The sequence below is a fragment of the Dendropsophus ebraccatus genome, chromosome 8 (genome assembly GCF_027789765.1).
Source record: "Dendropsophus ebraccatus isolate aDenEbr1 chromosome 8, aDenEbr1.pat, whole genome shotgun sequence".
Taxonomy (NCBI): Eukaryota; Metazoa; Chordata; class Amphibia; order Anura; family Hylidae; genus Dendropsophus; species Dendropsophus ebraccatus.
In genome coordinates this window covers 124,303,962-124,326,090 of record NC_091461.1, presented here as the reverse complement: position 1 = coordinate 124,326,090, position 22,129 = coordinate 124,303,962, and the positions used below count along the sequence as shown (strand labels likewise).

Genomic DNA, 22,129 nt, shown 5'->3' with positions numbered 1-22,129 from the left:
GAAGAGCGCTCAGGAGGTGTCTCAGGGGCAAAAGACTGGTGGGGGACCCCGGTGGCTAAGTGGCCCTAAAAAGGACTCCCTGCCAAGGAGACCAGGCCCTATCCAGTGCTGGAGATGCCATGAGACGGGACATATGTCTGCCCATTGCCCTCTTACCACTGAGCCCATGGAGTGTGACGCTAGCCGGCGTCAGTCGCTATTTGCGGAGCCGTCTTTTGTTGCGGTCACTGGACTAGAGACTGAACCACAAGTCTGCAACATTACTATCAATAACTTCCCTGTTAAGGCGTTGCTGGACTCAGGAAGCCTTGTCACCCTGGTGCATGCCAGCCTGGTGACTGGGGACTTTGTGCCAGCAAGACATATGAGTGTGGTGTGCATACATGGCGATACAAAGGTTTACCCTATAGTACTGGCTAATGTCGGGACTGAACTAGGCGCTGTACAATATGAAGTGGGTGTGGTTAAAAACCTTATGCATAATGTTATATTGGGGCGTGATTTTCCTTTGTTCTGGGCTCTATGGGGAAAACAACAATCCCCTGAAAGGAGTGAGGAGACCCCTAAGCCTATTGCATTACCCACGGTAAATGATAAAAATGTACAGGAGGAATATGATGCTTTTCCTTTGCAGGTCCTGGCTGGTGAGGAAGAGGCTCCTCCCACTGCGCAAAATGTTCCAGACTTAGAGGTGTCTAGGGATAATTTTGGTACTGCACAATTACAGGACCCCACTCTCAAAAATGCGAGAGAGCAGGTCACTGTTGTGAATGGGACCTCAGGAACCAGAAGCTGAGAAAGTTTCCACATTTTTCTGTGACTAATGATCTCTACTATAGAGTCACTAGGATTAATGATGAGGTGGTGGAACAGCTTCTGGTGCCTAAGTCGTACCGGCGTCAGGTACTCGACATGGCCCATAATCATGTCCTTGGGGGCCACTTGGGGACAGATAAAACACAGGAGAGAGTCCTCCAGAGGTTTTATTGGCCTGCGATTTATGCTGACATAAAAAAATACTGTGAGTCGTGCCCCACATGTCAGCTTAGCGCCCCAGTGTCACATTTCCGCAGTCCTTTGGTCCCACTCCCCATCATAGAGGTACCTTTTGACCGGATCGCAATGGACTTGGTGGGTCCCATTGTAAAGTCGGCTAGGGGACACCAGTACATTCTAGTGGTGTTGGACTACGCGACCCGCTATCCTGAGGCTGTACCCCTAAGAAACACTACCTCTAAAACAATTGCACGGGAATTGTTTTATATGTTTTCCAGGGTGGGGATCCCCAAGGAAATCTTGACTGACCAAGGTACACCATTTGTGTCAAAGGTGATGAAAGAGCTATGCAAACTGTTTAAAATCTCACACCTACGTACCTCTGTATATCATCCCCAGACAGACGGGTTAGTGGAGAGGTTTAATAAAACCCTGAAACATATGTTAAAAAAAGTGGTGGAAAAGGATGGTCGTGATTGGGATCACTTACTACCTTACCTGATGTTTTCTATTAGGGAAGTACCCCAATCATCCACAGGGTTCTCTCCCTTCGAATTAGTCTATGGTCGTCACCCTAGGGGTTTATTGGATATAGCGAAAGAGACATGGGAAAGTGAGTCCACCCCATACAAGAGTGTTATAGAGCATGTAGCACAAATGCAGGACCGTATAGCCACTGTAATGCCCCTAGTAAGGGAACACCTCCAGAGGGCGCAAGAGGGCCAAAGCAGAATTTACAATCGTTCTGCGAGAATCAGGACATTTAGCCCTGGTGACCGGGTACTCATACTTGTTCCCACGGTAGAAAGCAAATTCTTAGCAAAGTGGCAGGGTCCCTATGAAATTGTAGAGAAGATCAGTGAGGTCAACTACAAGGTGCACCAACCAGGTAGAAGGAAGCCTTTCCAAGTGTATCACATAAACTTGATCAAGCCCTGGAAAGACAGGGAATCCTTGGTGGCGACAAAGCCTGTTGGTCATCGGTCACCACCAATCCCTCCGGTCAGGATTGGTGACACCCTATCAGTGTCCCAGAAGCAGGAAGCTAAGGAGTTCCTGCAGAAAAATAAAAACAAGTTTTCTGACCTACCAGGGCGTACGCATCTCATTAGTCATCATATTGAAACTGAGCCTAGAAGCCGAGTAAACCTCAAGCCCTATAGGATACCAGAAGCACGGAGGGAGGCGGTATCATCCGAGGTAAAACGTATGCTTGACCTAGGAGTCATTGAGGTGTCCCAGAGCGAGTGGTCCAGCCCGATTGTGTTAATCCCAAAGCCCAATGGAACTTGGAGGTTCTGTAATGATTTTAGAAAGTTAAATGAGATCTCCAAGTTCGATGCCTACCCCATGCCCAGGGTAGATGAGTTGATAGAAAGGATGGGTAATGCCAGGTACATAACCACCCTCGATCTCACTAAGGGCTACTGGCAGATCCCACTCACTCCTGAGGCTAGAGAGAAGACTGCATTCTCCACCCCTGATGGGCTCTTCCAATATGTAGTGATGCCATTCGGGTTACATGGAGCCCCTGCCACTTTTCAGAGGTTGATGGACTTGATCCTGCGACCACATGGTGATTACTCCGCTGCCTACCTCGATGATGTGGTCATTTTTAGCCCGGATTGGGAAAGTCACCTCTGTAAGGTCCAGGCGGTGTTAGATGCCATAAGTGATGCGGGGTTAACCATCAATGCAGAGAAGTGTGCACTAGCCTTAGAGGAGGCCAAATACTTGGGCTACATTATTGGGAGGGGGTTAGTGAAACCACAACTGAATAAAATTGAGGCAATACAGAATTGGCCTCAACCCCTCACAAAGAAACAGGTCAGAGCTTTCCTGGGTATTACGGGCTATTACCGTAGGTTTGTGCCAAATTTTGCCTCAGTTGCAGCCCCGCTAACTGACCTGACAAAGGGAGGTAAGTCCGCAATGGTGACATGGACTCCAGAGGCCGAGAAGGCTTTTCAAAGCCTTAAGTCTGCCCTGTGCCAACAGCCTGTGCTAGTTACCCCTGACTTTAGGCGAGAGTTTTTGGTACAGACAGACGCCTCTAACACAGGGTTAGGTGCCGTCCTCTCACAGGTCGTGAATGGCGAGGAGCACCCGGTGATGTACTTAAGCAGGAAACTATCCCCGGCCGAGAAAAACTATGCCATTGTGGAGCGAGAATGTCTGGCAGTGAAGTGGGCCCTAGAGACCCTGAGGTATTACCTACTAGGCAGGAGGTTTAAGTTAGTGACAGACCATGCCCCCCTAACATGGATGAAAATAAACAAGGAGAAAAATGCGAGGGTGACTAGATGGTTTCTATCCCTACAAAACTTTAATTTCACTGTGGAACACCGGCCGGGAAATTACAGGCAAATGCTGACGCCCTATCTAGGGTACACTGTCTGTGGGGACGAAACGCTCAGCCCTCCGGTCTGAAGAAGAGGGGGGGGATATGTAGACATGTCACTGGAGATGTGTTCGAGGGGGTGTACATCTCACCCAGGTTGATACACAGTGTGAGATGGTGAGTCCAGGAGGCATCTGTGCTCAGCAGTGTTATGCTGCTGAGCTATTATTTATTATTGCCGGGCCTGGACTTACATGGAATGGCAGGTAGGTTTTGGTAGTGGGACTTGCCATTCCCTCCCCCTCGATCCAGTGTGGGTTTTGGGATCAGGTGAGCTCTGATCCCAATCAGCCTGAGAAGGCAAAAGCTGTGCTCAGTGTACAGGTCCTAGCTCTCAGACAGGAGTGAACAGCCTGCATGCTGTTTGGTGAGAGCTGGGAAGACAGCCGCTGCTGGGGCCTGTTCACACCCCGCAATACTGACCACTGAAGTGCCAGAGAGGTAACCTGTTGTATTAGTAAGCGCCCAGACGGGCAGGACCTTTTGTTTTGTTTATTCTCACTGCACAGTGTTGCTGTATTTATGTTGCTGGACCGTTTATGCTACAAATAAACACCCAAAGCTGTTTTATGAGCCCAAGTTTGCTGCCTGAACTGTGTCCTAACACACCATCCCCCCGGGAAGATCCCTACAATACACACACACACACACACTGTAATTTACCTGGTGTGGAGGAAGATCCAGACATTTATATTGATTTACCTAGAAAACGGTTTCAGTAACTTTGTTGCTATGGTGACAGCATCGTCTTTACAGCAGGAAAAGTTTTTTGGAAACATATAAGCTGCAAGATGGAGAACAATGTAATGAAGAGCTAAGCATAGAATATACACATTATATCCCCCCCACCCCCGCTCTCCCCATATAATCTCCCCCCCACACCTTTTCTATTATCCTATACCCCCCACCTCTCTATAATACACCCCCCTATAATAATCCCCCCCCCCCATACTGATATCACTCTTGTTCACCGTTCGTTTCTTCAGCATCTTCTCCATCCACACAGCGCTGTCGTTACATATAGATAATCGGTTAGGTATCGGATGACTTCGGACTTTGTTGCAGTAATTAGTTCCGTTGCCGTCACTGGAGCCGTAATCCATATGAGACCATTAGTGACGCCTGATGGAACGTTCCAGAACCGACGTCACTTCCGTTTTCTCTAAAAAATCTCAGCGGGTTTTTTTCTGTCCAGTCTTTCCAGCTGATTTTAATGCAAAAATAGATAATTTTCTTCATCTATTTTTCCATAATATCTGCCGTGTTTTATCAGCCATTGTCCAAAAGACACAAACGTGGCCTTAAAGGGGTACTCCACCAAAAAAAAAAAAAAAAAAAAAAAAAACAACAGTGCTCTCTGCTGCCACCTCTGTCCATTTCAGGAACTGTCCAGAGCAGCAGTAAATCCCCATAGAAAACCTCTCCTGCTCTGGACAGTTCCTGACATGGACAGAGGTGGCAGCAGAGAGCACTGTGTCAGACTGGAGAGAATGCACCCCTTCCTGCAGGACATACGGCAGCTGATAAGTACTGGAAGACTGGAGAGAATACACCGCTTCCTGCAGGACATACAGCAGCTGGCGTCATGACAGCTACAGCACACTGTCACCCCCTCAGCTACAGCACACTGTCACCTCCTCAGGTATAGCTACAGCACACTGTCACCTCCTCAGGTACAGCTACAGCACACTGTCACCCCCTCAGGTACAGCTACAGCGCACCGTCACCCCCTCAGGTACAGCTACAGCGCACAGTCACCCCCTCAGGTACAGCTACAGCGCACCGTCACCCCCTCAGGTACAGCTACAGCGCACCGTCACCACCTCAGGTACAGCTACAGCTACAGCACACCGTCACCACCTCAGGTACAGCTACAGCACACTGTCACCACCTCAGGTACAGCTACAGCACACTGTCACCCCCTCAGGTACAGCTACAGCACACTGTCACCACCTCAGGTACAGCTACAGCTACAGCACACCGCCACCCCTTCAGGTACAGCTACAGCACACTGTCACCCCCTCAGGTACAGCTACAGCACACTGTCACCCCCTCAGGTACAGCTACAGCTACAGCACACTGTCACCACCTCAGGTACAGCTACAGCACACCGCCACCCCTTCAGGTACAGCTACAGCACACTGTCACCCCCTCAGGTACAGCTACAGCTACAGCACACTGTCAGACCATCTCCATGCATCACACAGTACAGGAGACATGGAGGAAAGAATAGTAGGAGCCCCTTCCCCCCATCCAGATCTAATTTTAGTTAAAAAAAATGACAGAATGAGTCAATACTAATTTCACTCCTACATGTAGATCATTCTCCCACCTTCCATCTTACCTGACAGCGGGACGACTTTTCTTCACAGCCTCAAAGCATCTATTTAGTCATTTTCCATGTTAAGACTTATCTTAGAGACCCCTACCCGCTCACTACCTGCCCCCCCCCCCCCCAATTATACACAAAGGTTCCTGTCTTCTCTATGGGGAGGGGTAAGACACTGCCAAACAGCTCTGGTGGCGGCTTCTCTTTCCAAAAACAATAGAAGAAGGGCAGTAATATTATATGTCTGTTATATGAAAGCACAGAGGGACCTAAATACGATGTAATAACCTAACTACTACATAGTACATGGTGGGCACTGTTACAGTGTGCAGGAATACAGGTGGGCTCTTTGTATAGAGGGAAGGAGAGGAGAAGCCTAAAATATGTCCGGCAGATCCTGCAAAGAGGAGTTGTGGCCAGAAGAAGCCTTCATGATGGCCGGGCCAGATGGAGAAGAAAGTAAGCGACTCTGAGAAGATGCCCCCTGTGAGTCACTGGATGTAGCTGTGTAAACCAATATAACTGTCTAAATATTGCATTAAATCTGTAGATGTCCATGGGAATGGGTTCTGCTATATTTCATTCAGCATGTTAGCTTTTAGACTTAGGTTCGGGCACTCCTGTATTAAGGTTTAGGCACTCCTGTATTAAGGTTTGGGTGTCCCCAACATTGCCCAGCTCGCTTGCCATTCTCCTCAGCAGTGGCTCAAGCTGAGAGGTTGTATCTGTACGTTCCGGATAACTTCCCCCATTCTTCTGCTTCTATCTGATTGTGTTCTGGGATGTGAATAAATCCCCGGTCCTCCGGCATCCGCTGAATATTAAGAGATTCCTATAGATGAAGTGAACGGCCGGCGTCTCCGGGACCTTCTGCCCCCCTCACCTCTATATCACTTATTGTGGCTTTCAAACCCTCCAAGAAGCAGAATAACTAAGTTCTGGTGCTTAGAGGGAAGCGATGGGCAGTAAAAGCCATAACGGCCGAATTAAGATCCCCGACCAGATGAAACGCCAGGGATATCTCAGTGCGGTGCGAGCCGCAGGTTAAGGAGCTGAGTCTCGGGAGAAGCTTTGGCGTCTTGTTCGGCGGAGCTGTTTTTCTTCTTATTTCCCTGCAGAAACCAATCTTTGTGGCCATAAATAATATTTCCCAATACAATAGGTGGCTTACAGGCTTCTGTGCCGGACGCCGGGATTAGCGAGTGATTATTTCCTCTTGATGCATTTGCTGAGTAAAACTGCAGACTTTCCTTTTCATGCTTCGTATGTAACATCATAGAGTATATAGAGGGGGGATCCAGGAGTGATCAGGCAAATGGAGAACACGAAGAGATAGGAAGGATTAGTGACCATTGTGTGTGCTGACGGAATCTGTGACCACTAGGAAACAGCGACACTCCTGGCCATAGGCCGTGTCTGGTACTGCAGCTTAGCAATAAGGATACTCCGCCATACTAACTAGTTACTGACAGGAGTGGATCGGGGTCAGAAAAAAGAATTGCCCCCAGTTTCCTTAGGTTGTTCAGACCCATCAGGTTCTTAGGACCAATGCGGAGTCTTTGCCAGGACCCTCCCAGATGTAATGTGCCTCCTAGACTCTTGTTACAGGGGTTCTCCTAAGGGCGATGGACAGACTGACGGCTGATGGAGCCCTAACCCAACAAGATGGGCCCCCGTTTGTGGAGCCTTCACCAGGGGAAATCAGTTGCGTCACTGATTAAATATAGGGGCCGCACAAATGATCCGATATTGGTCGCACATCATCTGTTTACATAGAGCCATGTGGCCAAAAAAACATGATTTAGATGGACCCAAAATGATCCAATCTGCCACCAAACAAGCATTTCCTCTGACTATCGAGTCGTCTTAAAGGGCTAGCGCTCATGTAAAATGCTCATCTGTCCCATAATCCACCCTAAGATTACAACTTATCCACAAGGTAGGTGAGAAGTACCTGACCGATGGGTCCTGACCTCTGGGACACCCACAAATCACAGAATGGTCGGGCCTCAGCTGCTGCCATGGGACTGGAGGTGAATCTCTCCACCAGGGAGCCTGGATGCTCGATCATCGCTCTATGCAAATATTCTTGGGGCGTCCTAGCATCTGAACCCTCTCCGGACACTACACATGTTGGGGTACGCAGGGGTCTGTCCAGCGATTACAGAAACTAAATGCTTCCAGAAAAGAAATCAGGTGTCAGGCCGGGTTCACACTGCGTTTTTTGCAATCTGTTTTCTTTTTACCCATTTTAAGCCAAAAAACAGAGGTGTGTGCATCCGTTTAGATCCGTTTTTTTATTGACTTCCATTCTTAAAAAAAAAGATTAAAAAAAGCAGACCATCACATCAGTTTTTTAGTATACACAAAAACATAGATAAAAAAAAAACATTGCAAAAACGCAGTGTGAACCCGGCCTTAGACAAAAGGAATTTCACTGTACATGGCAATCCATGAAAACCCGTCGGGCTGCATTTATGTAATGAAAGGGTTAACAAGGACTATGGGCGCAGACGGATGCGGCTCCAGAGCGGAGTCGTCCTATTAATATTTACTCCATCTGGTTATTACACGGATGGAACTGAAATTGTTTTAAATGATTGAAACCTGGATCTTTGACCTATGTAAAGCGGACGTGAGATTGATGTCCCAAGGTATACACCGTGATCGGGTGAGTATACACCGTGATTGGGCGAGTATATACCGTGATTAGGTGAGTATATACCGTGATTAGGTGAGTATATACCGTTAGTAGGTGAGTATACACTGTGATTGGGCGAGTATATACCATTAGTAGGCGAGTATACACCGTGATCGGGCGAGTATATACCGTGATTAGGTGAGTATATACCGTGATCGGGCGAGTATACACCGTGATTAGGTGAATATATACCGTTAGTAGGCGAGTATACACTGTGATTGGGCGAGTATATACCGTGATCGGGCGAGTATACACCGTGATTAGGTGAGTATATACCGTGATCGGGCGAGTATACACCGTGATCAGGTGAGTATATACCGTTAGTAGGCGAGTATATACCGTGATCGGGCGAGTATATACCATTAGTAGGCGAGTATACACCGTGATCGGGCGAGTATATACCGTGATTAGGTGAGTATATACCGTGATCGGGCGAGTATACACCGTGATTAGGTGAATATATACCGTTAGTAGGCGAGTATACACTGTGATTGGGCGAGTATATACCGTGATCGGGCGAGTATACACCGTGATTAGGTGAGTATATACCGTGATCGGGCGAGTATACACCGTGATCAGGTGAGTATATACCGTTAGTAGGCGAGTATACACCGTGATTGGGCGAGTATATACCGTGATCGGGCGAGTATATACCATTAGTAGGCGAGTATATACCGTGATCGGGCGAGTATACACCGTGATTAGGTGAGTATATACCGTGATCGGGCGAGTATACACTGTGATTGGGCGAGTATACACCGTGATTAGGCGAATATATACCGTTAGTAGGCGAGTATATACCGTGATCGGGCAAGTATACACCGTTAGTAGGCGAGTATATACCGTGATCGGGCGCGTATACACCGTGATTAGGTGAGTATATACCGTGATCGGGCGAGTATACACTGTGATTGGGCGAGTATACACCGTGATTAGGCGAATATATACCGTTAGTAGGCGAGTATATACCGTGATCGGGCAAGTATACACCGTTAGTAGGCGAGTATATACCGTGATCGGGCGCGTATACACCGTGATTAGGTGAGTATATACCGTGATCGGGCGAGTATACACCGTTATTGGGCGAGTATACACCGTGATTAGGTGAGTATATACCGTGATCGGGCGAGTATACACCGTTATTGGGCGAGTATACACCGTGATTAGGCGAGTATATACCGTGATCGGGCGAGTATACACCGTGATTAGGTGAGTATATACCGTGATCGGGCGAGTATACACCGTGATTAGGTGAGCATATACCGTGATCGGGCGAGTATACACCGTGATTAGGCGAGTATACACCGTTAGTAGGCGAGTTTATACCGTGATCGGGCGAGTATACACCGTGATTAGGCGAGTATATACCGTTAGTAGGCGAGTATATACCGTTAGTAGGCGAGTTTATACCGTGATCGGGCGAGTATACACCGTGATTCCCTGGATGTATAAATCCATCTGCACGCACGGCGGCTGCACCTATTACATGTATATTACGGTATACACCCGCTATACTGATAAATCCCCAGCGAAAACACTTAGACGAGGCTGCAGGGGAGCTGATTTATACGGACAGTGAGGAGGTCATCAAACTTTTATGCATTTAGTAAGTGAATCATCAATCGTTCTGCCCGAGAAGAAGCTACAAGACACCGATGAACAATCCAAATCATGGCGGCGATATCTCTCCGACAAACACCACAGAGTAGAGGAACGGAGAGCGGCTGGAATCATCCTTCATCAAACTGATAGACTAAGGCCCCGTTCACACTGCGCTTTTGCAATCCGCCTTTTTTTTTTCATCTGTTTTATGCCAAAAAAACTCATGTATTTGTGTGCATCTGTCTTGATCTGTTTTTCCGCTATTTAAAAAAAAAATGGATCAAAAAGGGATTAAAGCGCATTTTTTTTAGCGTACACAAAACCGTTGTCAATTTCATTTTTGTGCAGTCTAAAAAAACGATGCATTTTGATCCATTTCTTTTTTTTTATAATGGAAGTCAATGTAAAACGGACGCATCAGCTTTTTCCATTGTTTATTTTTGCATAAAAAGGAGGGAAAATTTTTGAAAAAACCGCAGTGTGAACCCGGCCTTATAGAAGAAATATATATGAATCTGCGATGGTTGGCTTCCATCCTCAGAGGCGACCTGCTCCCTCCAGATGTTGCTGGGACTATATGGGGGCAATGTCCTTCGGCGACTCTCTGAAAGTCGCCTACGTTACGAGTCCCGAGGACACAATGAAAGGACCACAAAGCCTTAAACAGAAGCTTAACCCATGGAAAGGAGTCTTGTAAAATGAGGCGCAGGGATCTGAGAGATTGCGGATTCCCATAGACTTATTATTCCTCCAGGATCCTCAGCGCTTAACGCATCTTCTATTACATTAAAGTCAAATCTTCATAACTCAGCAGGATAGGAGAGAAAGACAAACCTTTCCATATGTTCTATAAGAACACAGGGATATTAGAGGCGAGGTCCCCTGCTTGGAATCTCCCTTGTGAGATTAGGGCCCCCCCCCCCCCCCTCCTCCTCCTCTTTGGGGAGATCCCAGTGTGACATGTATGTGGAGGTAAATAGGAGCCGTGTGGATCACTATACAGTCGGCTTTCTTTTATGGTAGATAAATAGAATGTTACCATTATGGCTTCACAGGATCCGTACTGTGGCTCCCGGTACTCAGATACCCCCAGGAGTTATGGTAGAGTTGAACACAATGATCAGCAGGCAGTCACAAGAACGAAGCACATATGGATATTGGTAGGTAAGAGAATGTCAACTCACTATAGGACGATGAACTGAAGGATAATGTAATGTAAATGTGATGATGATGATGTCAGCCAGGAATAAGGCAAAAGATGACAAAACAGAAGCAAGAACTGGCTCTAACACCAGACGCCGCCAAGACCAGACACCACTAATACCAGACGCCGCCAACACCAGACGCCACTAACACCAGACGCCGCCAACACCAGACGCCACTAACACCAGGCGCCGCCAACACCAGACGCCGCCAAGACCAGACACCACTAATACCAGACGCCGCCAACACCAGACGCCGCCAACACCAGATACCACTAACACCAGACACCACTAACACCAGACACCACTAATACCAGACGCCGCCAACACCAGATACCACTAACACCAGACGCGCCAACACCAGACGCCGCCAACACCAGACACCACTAATAACAGACGCCGCCAACACCAGATGCCACTAATACCAGACGCCTCCAACACCAGATGCCACTAATACCAGACGCCGCCAACACCAGACGCCGCCAACACCAGACACCACTAACACCAGACGCCGCCAACACCAGACACCACTAACACCAGACGCCGCCAACACCAGATGCCACTAAAGCCAACTGCACCTGTAAATTACCTCTAAACAAAAACGAGCAAAACCAAAAACAGTGAAATGTTGCAGTATGAAAAAACAAGTACACAATAGATAACACAAACAGGTGTCAAGAAATATCCAAGGTACAATTAAGAATAAATCCATAGAACTAGAGACATACAAGAAACACTTGGACAGGCTCACATAGCATACACTATAATCCATATAGAAATACATAATACACGGATGCTAACCAACAGACCTTCACTACAGGTCGGAACAAACATGGCCTGATCCATTGCTCTGGATCAGGCTATGAGATAGTTGTGCCGTGGCCCAGGATGCTGGTGCAGGTGTTGTGAGCAGCTGGTGGGTTCTGGTGTTTGGGGGCAACTTGTCTCAGTGGCCAGGAGTGGTAATACCCAACACCAGCACGAGAGGCAAGATACTTCCTCTCGTAGCGATCCGTAAAATCTGTGACGTCACAGAAGGATTCTCATCCGGGATTCCCGTAGCTAAGGGCTTAACGCGCCACCGGCCGGGGCGCGCGCCCTATCTGGAGATTTACCTGGTACAAAGGACTTTGGGGCAAGGACCAGTAAGGACGCACCGACCGTAACAGGACATTCTTGATATCAAGTAGGAATCCACACAGGTTCACGAACGTGGAGGACTACAGATCCAAGCTAGCCCATACACCAGGGCTCCAGACTAAAAAATTTACCTGGGAGCCATTGGCTCCTAACCTGAAAAATTTAGGCGCCAAATAGAATATTTGGTCGCCAACATTTTAAACCATGTAAAATTAATGTTATGTTAAATGGGACTTACTGTGTGCAGAGGCCGCGGCAGCCTCCTCCTCCTTTAGATCCTTTTTTTTCTTAGTTTGAAAACGTTCAACATGGAAACTTGCAACTTGACAACCATATCCAGTCTGACAACCATATACAGTCTGACAACCATATACAGTCTGACAACCATATCCAGTCTGACAACCATATCCAGTCTGACTCAGTACTTCAGCCTCACTTGGCTAGCCTTTTAATGAGGCTTACTCTTCTGAACTTGAACTTAAAGGGAACCTGTTAACCCCCGTGCCAGGGTGACAGGCTCCCAACCCCCCGTTAGAGCCCCCTATACTCACCTCATGGCGCCGGGTCCCGCTTCTGAAGATGGTCGGGTCACGGAGATCTCAGCCGCTGCAGCCCGGCGCGCACACTGAGAGATGAGTCCAACGCTCATAGAGAATGACGGGAGAGTCCAGCGCTCCGTCATTCTCTATGAGGGTTGGACTCATCTCTCAGTGTGCGCGCCGGGCTGCAGCGGCTGAGATCTCCGTGACCCGACCATCTTCAGAAGCGGGACCCGGCGCGATGAGGTGAGTATAGGGGGCTCTAACGGGGGGTTGGGAGCCTGTCACCCCGTCACCGGGGGTGACAGGTTCCCTTTAAAAGCTTGCAACAGTCTATACATACTGAGCTAGACTTATGACTGCAGCCATAGTGACCCCCCACAAGATGTGTATATAGATAGATATATCTCTCACCTAGTGACTAATGCAAGTGACCCCCTACAATACAGACACCTGAGGGGCCCTGATAATAATAATTGTGCATATATCTATCTCCCAGTGTCTGCAGCCAGTTTGCCCTACACTTATAGATGGCCCCCTCCCCTTATAGATGACCCCCTCTACCACCATTATAGATGCCCCCTCTCCCCCCCATTATAGATGCCCCCCTCCCCTTATAGATGACCCCCTCCCCTTATAGATGGCCCCCTCCCCTTATAGATGACCCTCTCTACCCCCATTATAGATGCCCCCTCCTCCCCCCATTATAGATGCCCCCTCCTCCCCCCATTATAGATGCCCCCTCCTCCCCCCCATTATAGATACCCCCTCCCCTTATAGATGCCCCCTCTCCCCCCCCCATTATAGATGCCCCCTCTCCCCCCCCCCCATTATAGATGCCCCCTCCTCCCCCCCATTATAGATACCCCCTCCCCTTATAGATGCCCCCTCTCCCCCCCCCCATTATAGATGCCCCCTCTCCCCCCCCCCCATTATAGATGCCCCCTCTTCTCCCCCCTTATAGATACCCCCTCCCCTTATAGATGGCCCCCTCTGCCCCCCTTGAAGATGGCCCCTCTTCTCCCCCCATTATAGATGCCCCCCTTCTCTTCCCCCCATTATAAAGCCCCCCCCCCCTTTCCTCTATGCTAAGCAATATTTAAAAAAAAAAAACAAACACACAAACTCACCTGACAACCCGCTCCCCCGGCGATCCTCTTCTTCTTCGGACGCTGTCCCCGGCTGATGCGCGGCTGCCGGGGGTGTCCCGTCCTATCCCCGGCAGCGCGGCGCGTCAGTGAGCTCCCTGTACGCCGGGGCTGTGACTTCTGACACAGGAAGCGTCTCTGACGCGCGCTTCCTGTGCCGGAAGTCAGGGCCCCAGGCAGCTCACTGATGCGCCGCGCTGCCGCATCAGCCGCGCATCTTAAAGAGACAGCGCGCCGCCGCCGGGGCCAGTCGCAAATGGCGCCCAGATTAATAAATCTGGGCGCCATTTGCAAAAAGTCAGTCGCATTGGCGACCATTTTGGTCGCCATCTGGAGCCCTGTCATACACGCACTAACGGTGAGCAGTCTGGTTTAATATCTTACACTGGCCCTATTATGCACTGATATTAATGATTTTTTTATTTATTTACCTGAATGAACTAGTTTTACCTGGATGTGAAAAGACAAGAGAGCCCCCCGCAGTGGGACACTACAATTGCATAGAAGCTGCCTGATACAGAGGAGAGGATATCAGGAGGAGATGGAGTACCCCATCCCTTTAACCCCATGTTGAGCGGCTATGAAAGTATTTCTGCATGAACGATGCATGAGGTGATCTACTTATAAGTCTCAGCAATAAAGACGACATGTGAATGGAGGCCAGTAAATGTGTTCAGACATTGTGGGAAAATACTGCGCCATATACTTCCATAATAATGCTGCAAAGTAATTTCCATATAATAAAACTATATCCTAATAAATAATAGGGGGTCCCCATCCTACCCAATGGGGGACCTCGCCAGTAGTTTGCCATCACTGGTAAGGGTAGCCATCTTTTATTAGTTTGCAGCCGGGCTAATACAGATGCGGTGTCCAGGATCTCTACTTGATACCCAAGAGCCGTGTAAATATCTTTATTGCCTGGTGTAGGCGCTCAGGAGTTTAATTTCATTCCCTGCTGTCACAGCTTTTCTCTGCCTGCAACCTATAAACTTCTATGGACGCCTGCTATCTAAGGTAACGCTGTAAATTGCTTATTAGCAGCTGCTTCCTATGCAGGTACCTGCATCCCCCATAAACTCTATATAAAAAGCATTTAGGATTTCCTCTTCACACAGACAGTAAAGGGGAGAAGCAAAGATCCGGAACACACGAGGAGCGCAGAATACACGAGGAGCGCAGAATACACGAGGAGCGCGGAATACACGAGGAGCACGGAATACACGAGGAGCACAGAATACACGAGGAGCGTGGAATACACGAGGAGCGCGGAATACACGAGGAGCGCGGAATACACGAGGAGCACAGAATACACGAGGAGCACGGAATACACGAGGAGCGCGGAATACACGAGGAGCGCGGAATACACGAGGAATGCGGAATACACGAAGAGTACGGAATACACGAGGAGAGCGGAATACACGAGGGTCGCGGCATACACAAGGAGTGCGGAATACATGAGGACTGCGGAATACACGAGGAGCGCAGAATACACGAGGAGCGCACTATACATGAAGAGTACGGAATACACGAGGAGCGTGGAATACACGAGGAGCGCGGAATACACGAGGAGCGCGGAATACACGAGGAGCGCGGAATACACGAAGAGTACGGAATACACGAGGAGAGCGGAATACACGAGGGTCGCGGCATACACAAGGAGTGCGGAATACATGAGGACTGCGGAATACACGAGGAGCGCAGAATACACAAGGAGTGCACAATACACGAAGAGTACGGAATACACGAGGAGTGCGGAATACACGAGGAGTGCGGAATACACGAGGATCGCAGAATACACGAGGAGCGCAGAATACACGAGGAGCGCGGAATACACGAGGAGCGTGGAATACACGAGGAGCGCAGAATACACGAGGAGCGCGGAATACACGAGGAGCGCGGAATACATGAGGAGTGCAGAATACACGAGGATCGCCGAATACACGAGGGTCGCGGCATACACAAGGAGCGCACAATACACGAAGAGCAAGGAATACACAAAGAGAGCGGAATACATGAGGGCGGAATATTCGAGGAGCGCAGAATACACGAGGGTCGCGGCATACACAAGGAGTCCAGAATACACGAGGAGTGTGGAATACACAAGGAACGCGGAATACACGAGGGGCGCAGAATACACGAAGAGCGCGGAATACACGAGGAGCGCGGAATACACGAGAAGCGCGGAATACATGAGGGTCGCGGCATACACAAGGAGGGCGGAATACACGAGGAGCGCACAATACACGAAGAGTACGGAATACACGAGGAGCACGGAATACACGAAGAGCGCGGAATACATGAGGAGGGCGGAATACACGAGCGCGGAATACATGAGGAGGGCGGAATACATGAGGAGGGCGGAATACATGAGGAGGGCGGAATACACGGGGGTCGCGGCATACACGAGGAGTGCGGAATACACGAGGAGGGCGGAATACACGAGGAGTGCGGAATACACGAGGAGCGCAGAATACACGAGGAGGGCGGAATACACGAGGAGGGCGGAATACACGAGGAGGGCGGAATACATGAGAAGGGCGGAATACACGAGGAGGGCGGAATACACGAGGAGGGCGGAATACACGAGGAGGGCGGAATACATGAGAAGGGCGGAATACACGGGGGTTGCGGCATACACAAGGAGTGCGGAATACACGAGGAGTGCGGAATACACGAGGAGCACGGAATACACGAGGAGCGCGGAATACACGAGGAGGGCGGAATACACGAGGAGCGCGGAATACACGGGGGTTGCGGCATACACAAGGAGTGCGGAATACACGAGGAGTGCGGAATACACGAGGAGTGCGGAATACACGAGGAGCGCGGAATACATGAGGAGCGCGGAATACACGAGGAGGGCGGAATACACGAGGAGGGCGGAATACATGAGGAGGGCGGAATACACGAGGAGCGCGGAATACACGAGGAGCACGGAATACACGAGGAGGGCGGAATACACGAGGAGCACAGAATACACGAGGAGCGCGGAATACACGAGGAGCGCAGAATACACGAGGAGCGCGGAATACACGAGGAGCGCGGAATACACGAGGAGGGCGGAATACACGAGGAGGGCGGAATACACGAGGAGGGCGGAATACATGAGAAGGGCGGAATACACGGGGGTTGCGGCATACACAAGGAGTGCGGAATACACGAGGAGTGCGGAATACACGAGGAGCACGGAATACACGAGGAGCGCGGAATACACGAGGAGGGCGGAATACACGAGGAGCGCGGAATACACGGGGGTTGCGGCATACACAAGGAGTGCGGAATACACGAGGAGTGCGGAATACACGAGGAGTGCGGAATACACGAGGAGCGCGGAATACATGAGGAGCGCGGAATACACGAGGAGGGCGGAATACACGAGGAGGGCGGAATACATGAGGAGGGCGGAATACACGAGGAGCGCGGAATACACGAGGAGCACGGAATACACGAGGAGGGCGGAATACACGAGGAGCACAGAATACACGAGGAGCGCGGAATACACGAGGAGCGCAGAATACACGAGGAGCGCGGAATACACGAGGAGCGCGGAATACACGAGGAGGGCGGAATACACGAGGAGGGCGGAATACACGAGGAGCACAGAATACACGAGGAGCGCGGAATACACGAGGAGCGCAGAATACACGAGGAGCGCGGAATACACGAGGAGGGCGGAATACACGAGGAGTGCGGAATACACGAGGAGCGCAGAATACACGAGGAGGGCGGAATACACGAGGAGGGCGGAATACACGAGGAGTGCGGAATACACGAGGAGCGCAGAATACACGAGGAGGGCGGAATACATGAGGAGGGCGGAATACACGAGGAGGGCGGAATACACGAGGAGCGCGGAATACACGGGGGTCGCGGCATACACGAGGAGTGCGGAATACACGAGGAGTGCGGAATACACGAGGAGCGCGGAATACACGAGGAGCGCGGAATACACGAGGAGCGCGGAATACACGAGGAGTGCGGAATACACGAGGAACGCAGAATACACGAGGGGCGCAGAATACACGAAGAGCAAGGAATACAGGAGGAGCGCAGAATACACGAGGGTCGCGGGATACACGAGAAGCGCGGAATACACGAGGAGTGCGGAATACACGAGGAGGGCGGAATACACGAGGAGGGCGGAATACACAAGGAACGCAGAATACACGAGGGGCGCGGAATACACGAAGAGCGTGGAATACACGAAGAGCGCGGAATACACGAGGAGCACGGAATACACGAGGAGCGCGGAATACACAAAGAGTACGAAATACACGAGGAGGGCGGAATACACGAGGAGCGCAGAATACACGAGGAGCGCAGAATACACGAGGAGCGCGGAATACACAAGGAGGGCGGAATACACGAGGAGCGCGGAATACACAAAGAGTACGAAATACACGAGGGGCACGGAATACACGAGGAGGGCGGAATACACAAGGAGCGCAGAATACACGAAGAGTACGGAATACACGAGGAGAGCGGAATACACGAGGAGCGCGGAATACACGAGGAGCGCGGAATACACGAGGAGTGCGGAATACACGAGGAGCGCGGAATACACGAAGAGTACGAAATACACGAGGAGGGCGCAATACACGAGGAGCGCGGAATGCACGAGGAGTGTGGAATACACGAGGAGTGCGGAATACACGAGGAGTGTGGAATACACGAGGAGTACGGAATACACGAGGAGAGCGGAATACACGAGGAGGCCGGAATACACGAAGAGCGCAGAATACACGAGGAGCGCAGAATACACGAGGAGCGCAGAATACACGAGGAGGGCGCAATACACGAGGAGCGCAGAATACACGAGGAGGGCGCAATACACGAGGAGCGCGGAATGCACAAGGAGCACGGAATGCACGAGGAGCGCGGAATACACAAAGAGTACGAAATACACGAGGGGCACGGAATACACGAGGAGGGCGGAATACACAAGGAGCGCAGAATACACGAAGAGTACGGAATACACGAGGAGAGCGGAATACACGAGGAGCGCGGAATACACGAGGAGCGCGGAATACACGAGGAGTGCGGAATACACGAGGAGCGCGGAATACACGAAGAGTACGAAATACACGAGGAGGGCGCAATACACGAGGAGCGCGGAATGCACGAGGAGTGTGGAATACACGAGGAGTGCGGAATACACGAGGAGTGTGGAATACACGAGGAGTACGGAATACACGAGGAGAGCGGAATACACGAGGAGTGTGGAATACACGAGGAGGCCGGAATACACGAAGAGCGCAGAATACACGAGGAACGCAGAATACACGAGGAGCGCAGAATACTCGAGGAGTGCGGAATACACGAGGAGCGCAGAATACACGAGGAGCGCAGAATACTCGAGGAGTGCGGAATACACGAGGAGCGCAGAATACACGAGGAGCGTGGAATACACGAGGAGTGTGGAATACACAAAGAGCGTGGAATACACGAGGAGTACGGAATGCACATAAAATGCTGGATTCACGGGTCAGAAAGGTCAGTGATTATCTGGAGGCTTGGGGAGACAAGATTGCAGGATGCAGGGCTGCCTCTTCTCCTCTCCATGCTCACTCATCCCCCCTCAGCCCCTCCCCCCTCCATAGAGCGAAATGGACACAGAAATCCTGCTTCTTCTGAAGTGAGGGGGGGGGGGGAGCAGCTTTTTGAGGACAGAAGGAAACTCTTTTGTTTACTAAATCCTATTACAGAATTTCTTAGAATCACTTGTACTATTGATAGTTATTGATTTCTGGAAAATGCCATTTACAGGACAGTTTTTATATCTTTCTTTTTTCTTTGAGACGCATTGGATCCCTGGCTGCCACGGTGAACACAGCCGGAATGATTCTGCTAACAGATATTTGTGAAGAAATTAACGACGAGGATTGATCCGATTTGTCAGGTTGTGAAATTAGAGATGAATATTGTTAACGTTTTCCTGGATGATTTGGTGCAAACTGATGTAATGAGATCTCATCCCGACAAGCGTTAACAGCTCCGACCGTGGGCGATAAGGTCACCGGTGAAAAGACGGGGCGATGGCGGCTGCCGGAAACGCTGCATAGAACGTCAAGTGTAGGAAAATGTAGAAGCGACTGGTCTCGGAGGCGGCGAGAGGCTTAGAGGGTGTTTATCACATGATCTTTATTAGCAGCAAACAATGAGAGAAGATGCCGGAATCTTCACACTCGGCTCTAATAAAACCTTCACACATTTAATGAGGATCACCAGCTCTCCTTCTCTACGTCACCAGCTCCGAGTCACGTGATCCAAACGCCGATTAACACCTCTTATCCCTTTTTTAGGTTATAAAAAAGTCAAGTTACATCGATGTCTGATAAAGTGTCTCTGGACTTGTGACCATTATGTATTAATGAGATAATCCTGTACAGTGCGCTCTGCTGCAGACGTAGGGAAGCGCACGAGAACCGTGGAGACGGCAACCACTACCCGCCACCCGGAGAGAGAAGAATCACAGCGGAACACCGGCTCACATCCCGGCTCGCATCCCAGCTCACATCTCGGCTCACATCCCGGCTCACATCCCGGCTCACATCCCGGCTCACTCGCATCCCGGCTCACATCTCGGCTCACATCCCGGCTCACATCCCGGCTCACATCCCGAATCACATCCCGAATCACATCCCGGCTCACATCTCGGCTCACATCCCGGCTCGCATCTCGGCTCACATCCCGGCTCACTCACATCCCGAATCACATCCCGGCTCACATCTCGGCTCACATCCCGGCTCGCATCTCGGCTCACATCCCGGCTCACTCACATCCCGAATCACATCCCGGCTCACATCCCGGCTCACATCCCGGCTCACATCCCGGCTCACATCCCGGCTCACATCCCGAATCACATCCCGGCTCACATCCCGGCTCACATCCCGGCTCACATCCCGGATCACATCCCGGATCACTCACATCCCGGCTCACATCCCGGCTCGCATCCCGGATCACTCACATCCCGAATCACATCCCGGCTCACATCCCGGCTCACTCACATCCCGGCTCACATCCCGGCTCGCATCTCGGCTCGCATCCCGGCTCGCATCCCGGCTCACATCCCGGCTCACATCCCGGCTCACATCCCGGCTCACATCCCGGCTCACTCACATCCCGGCTCACATCCCGGATTCCATCCCGGCTCACATCACGGCTCACTCACATCCCGGCTCACATCCCGGATCACATCCCGAATCACATCCCGGCTCACATCTCGGCTCGCATCCCGGCTCGCATCCCGGCTCGCATCCCGGCTCACATCCCGGCTCACATCCCGGCTCACATCCCGGCTCACATCCCGGCTCACTCACATCCCGGCTCACATCCCGGATTCCATCCCGGCTCACATCACGGCTCACTCACATCCCGGCTCACATCCCGGATCACATCCCGGATCACATCCCGGCTCACATCCCGGCTCACATCCCGGCTCACATCTCGGCTCACATCCCGGATCACATCCCGGATCACATCCCGAATCACATCCCGGCTCACATCCCGGCTCACATCCCGGCTCGCATCTCGGCTCGCATCCCGGCTCGCATCTCGGCTCGCATCCCGGCTCGCATCCCGGCTCGCATCTCGGCGGTGGCTTCTACCCTTCTCTATGCACTATGCAAGGTTATTACATTGGGGAGAGGGTCCCATTGTAATGTCTCTACTAAGAGTGAGGGGACGGATTAGGGGTCACGTGCCGGGCTCTGACCTATAGTGGTTCTAGGCTGGATGGATTTTGACTTTGGGTTCCCCTACCTACTGGTAATATTAGTCTATAGGATGTGACCTCCACAATCACTCTACCTAAGGGAAAAGCAGCCAACAAGCACTCATCACTAGAGATGACCCCACCGTGCTCAAGGTTCGCTCATACTCATGACCTCTGCAAGAATACCGTTCCCTGTGACCTCATGAAACCGATTGAGAGAATGCCAAGAGAACGATGGTGTTGGAGGTGTCATTGATCCATAGGATCCTCTCGACCCCTCAGATTAGGGGGTTATCGTATGTTACAGATACCTAGAACCTTCATTCTTCCAGGTGTCCAAGTTGGTCGATTCCT

At 50.6% G+C, this 22,129-nt stretch overlaps 1 protein-coding gene across 1 annotated transcript; it reads left to right on the top strand.

The window, feature by feature from the left end:
* Window positions 1-6,109: 6,109 nt before the first annotated feature.
* LOC138800120 (trichohyalin-like) lies at window positions 6,110-19,947 on the top strand. Its single transcript, XM_069981930.1, has 4 exons — window positions 6,110-6,185; window positions 15,177-17,334; window positions 17,701-19,554; window positions 19,860-19,947. The coding sequence occupies exons 1-4, from the start codon at window positions 6,110-6,112 to the stop codon at window positions 19,945-19,947; spliced, it is 4,176 nt and encodes a 1,391-aa protein (XP_069838031.1).
* Window positions 19,948-22,129: the final 2,182 nt, after the last annotated feature.

Coding starts and splice junctions, on each gene's coding strand:
- LOC138800120 (XM_069981930.1), top strand. CDS start 6,110: ATGTCCGGCAGATCCTGCAAAGAGGAGTTGTGGCCAGAAGAAGCCTTC. Junction 17,335..17,700: donor GGTTGCGGCATACACAAGGA/GTGCGGAATACA, acceptor CGAGGAGCGCAG/AATACACGAGGAGCGCGGAA. Junction 19,555..19,859: donor TGGATTCACGGGTCAGAAAG/GTCAGTGATTAT, acceptor TTTTTCTTTGAG/ACGCATTGGATCCCTGGCTG.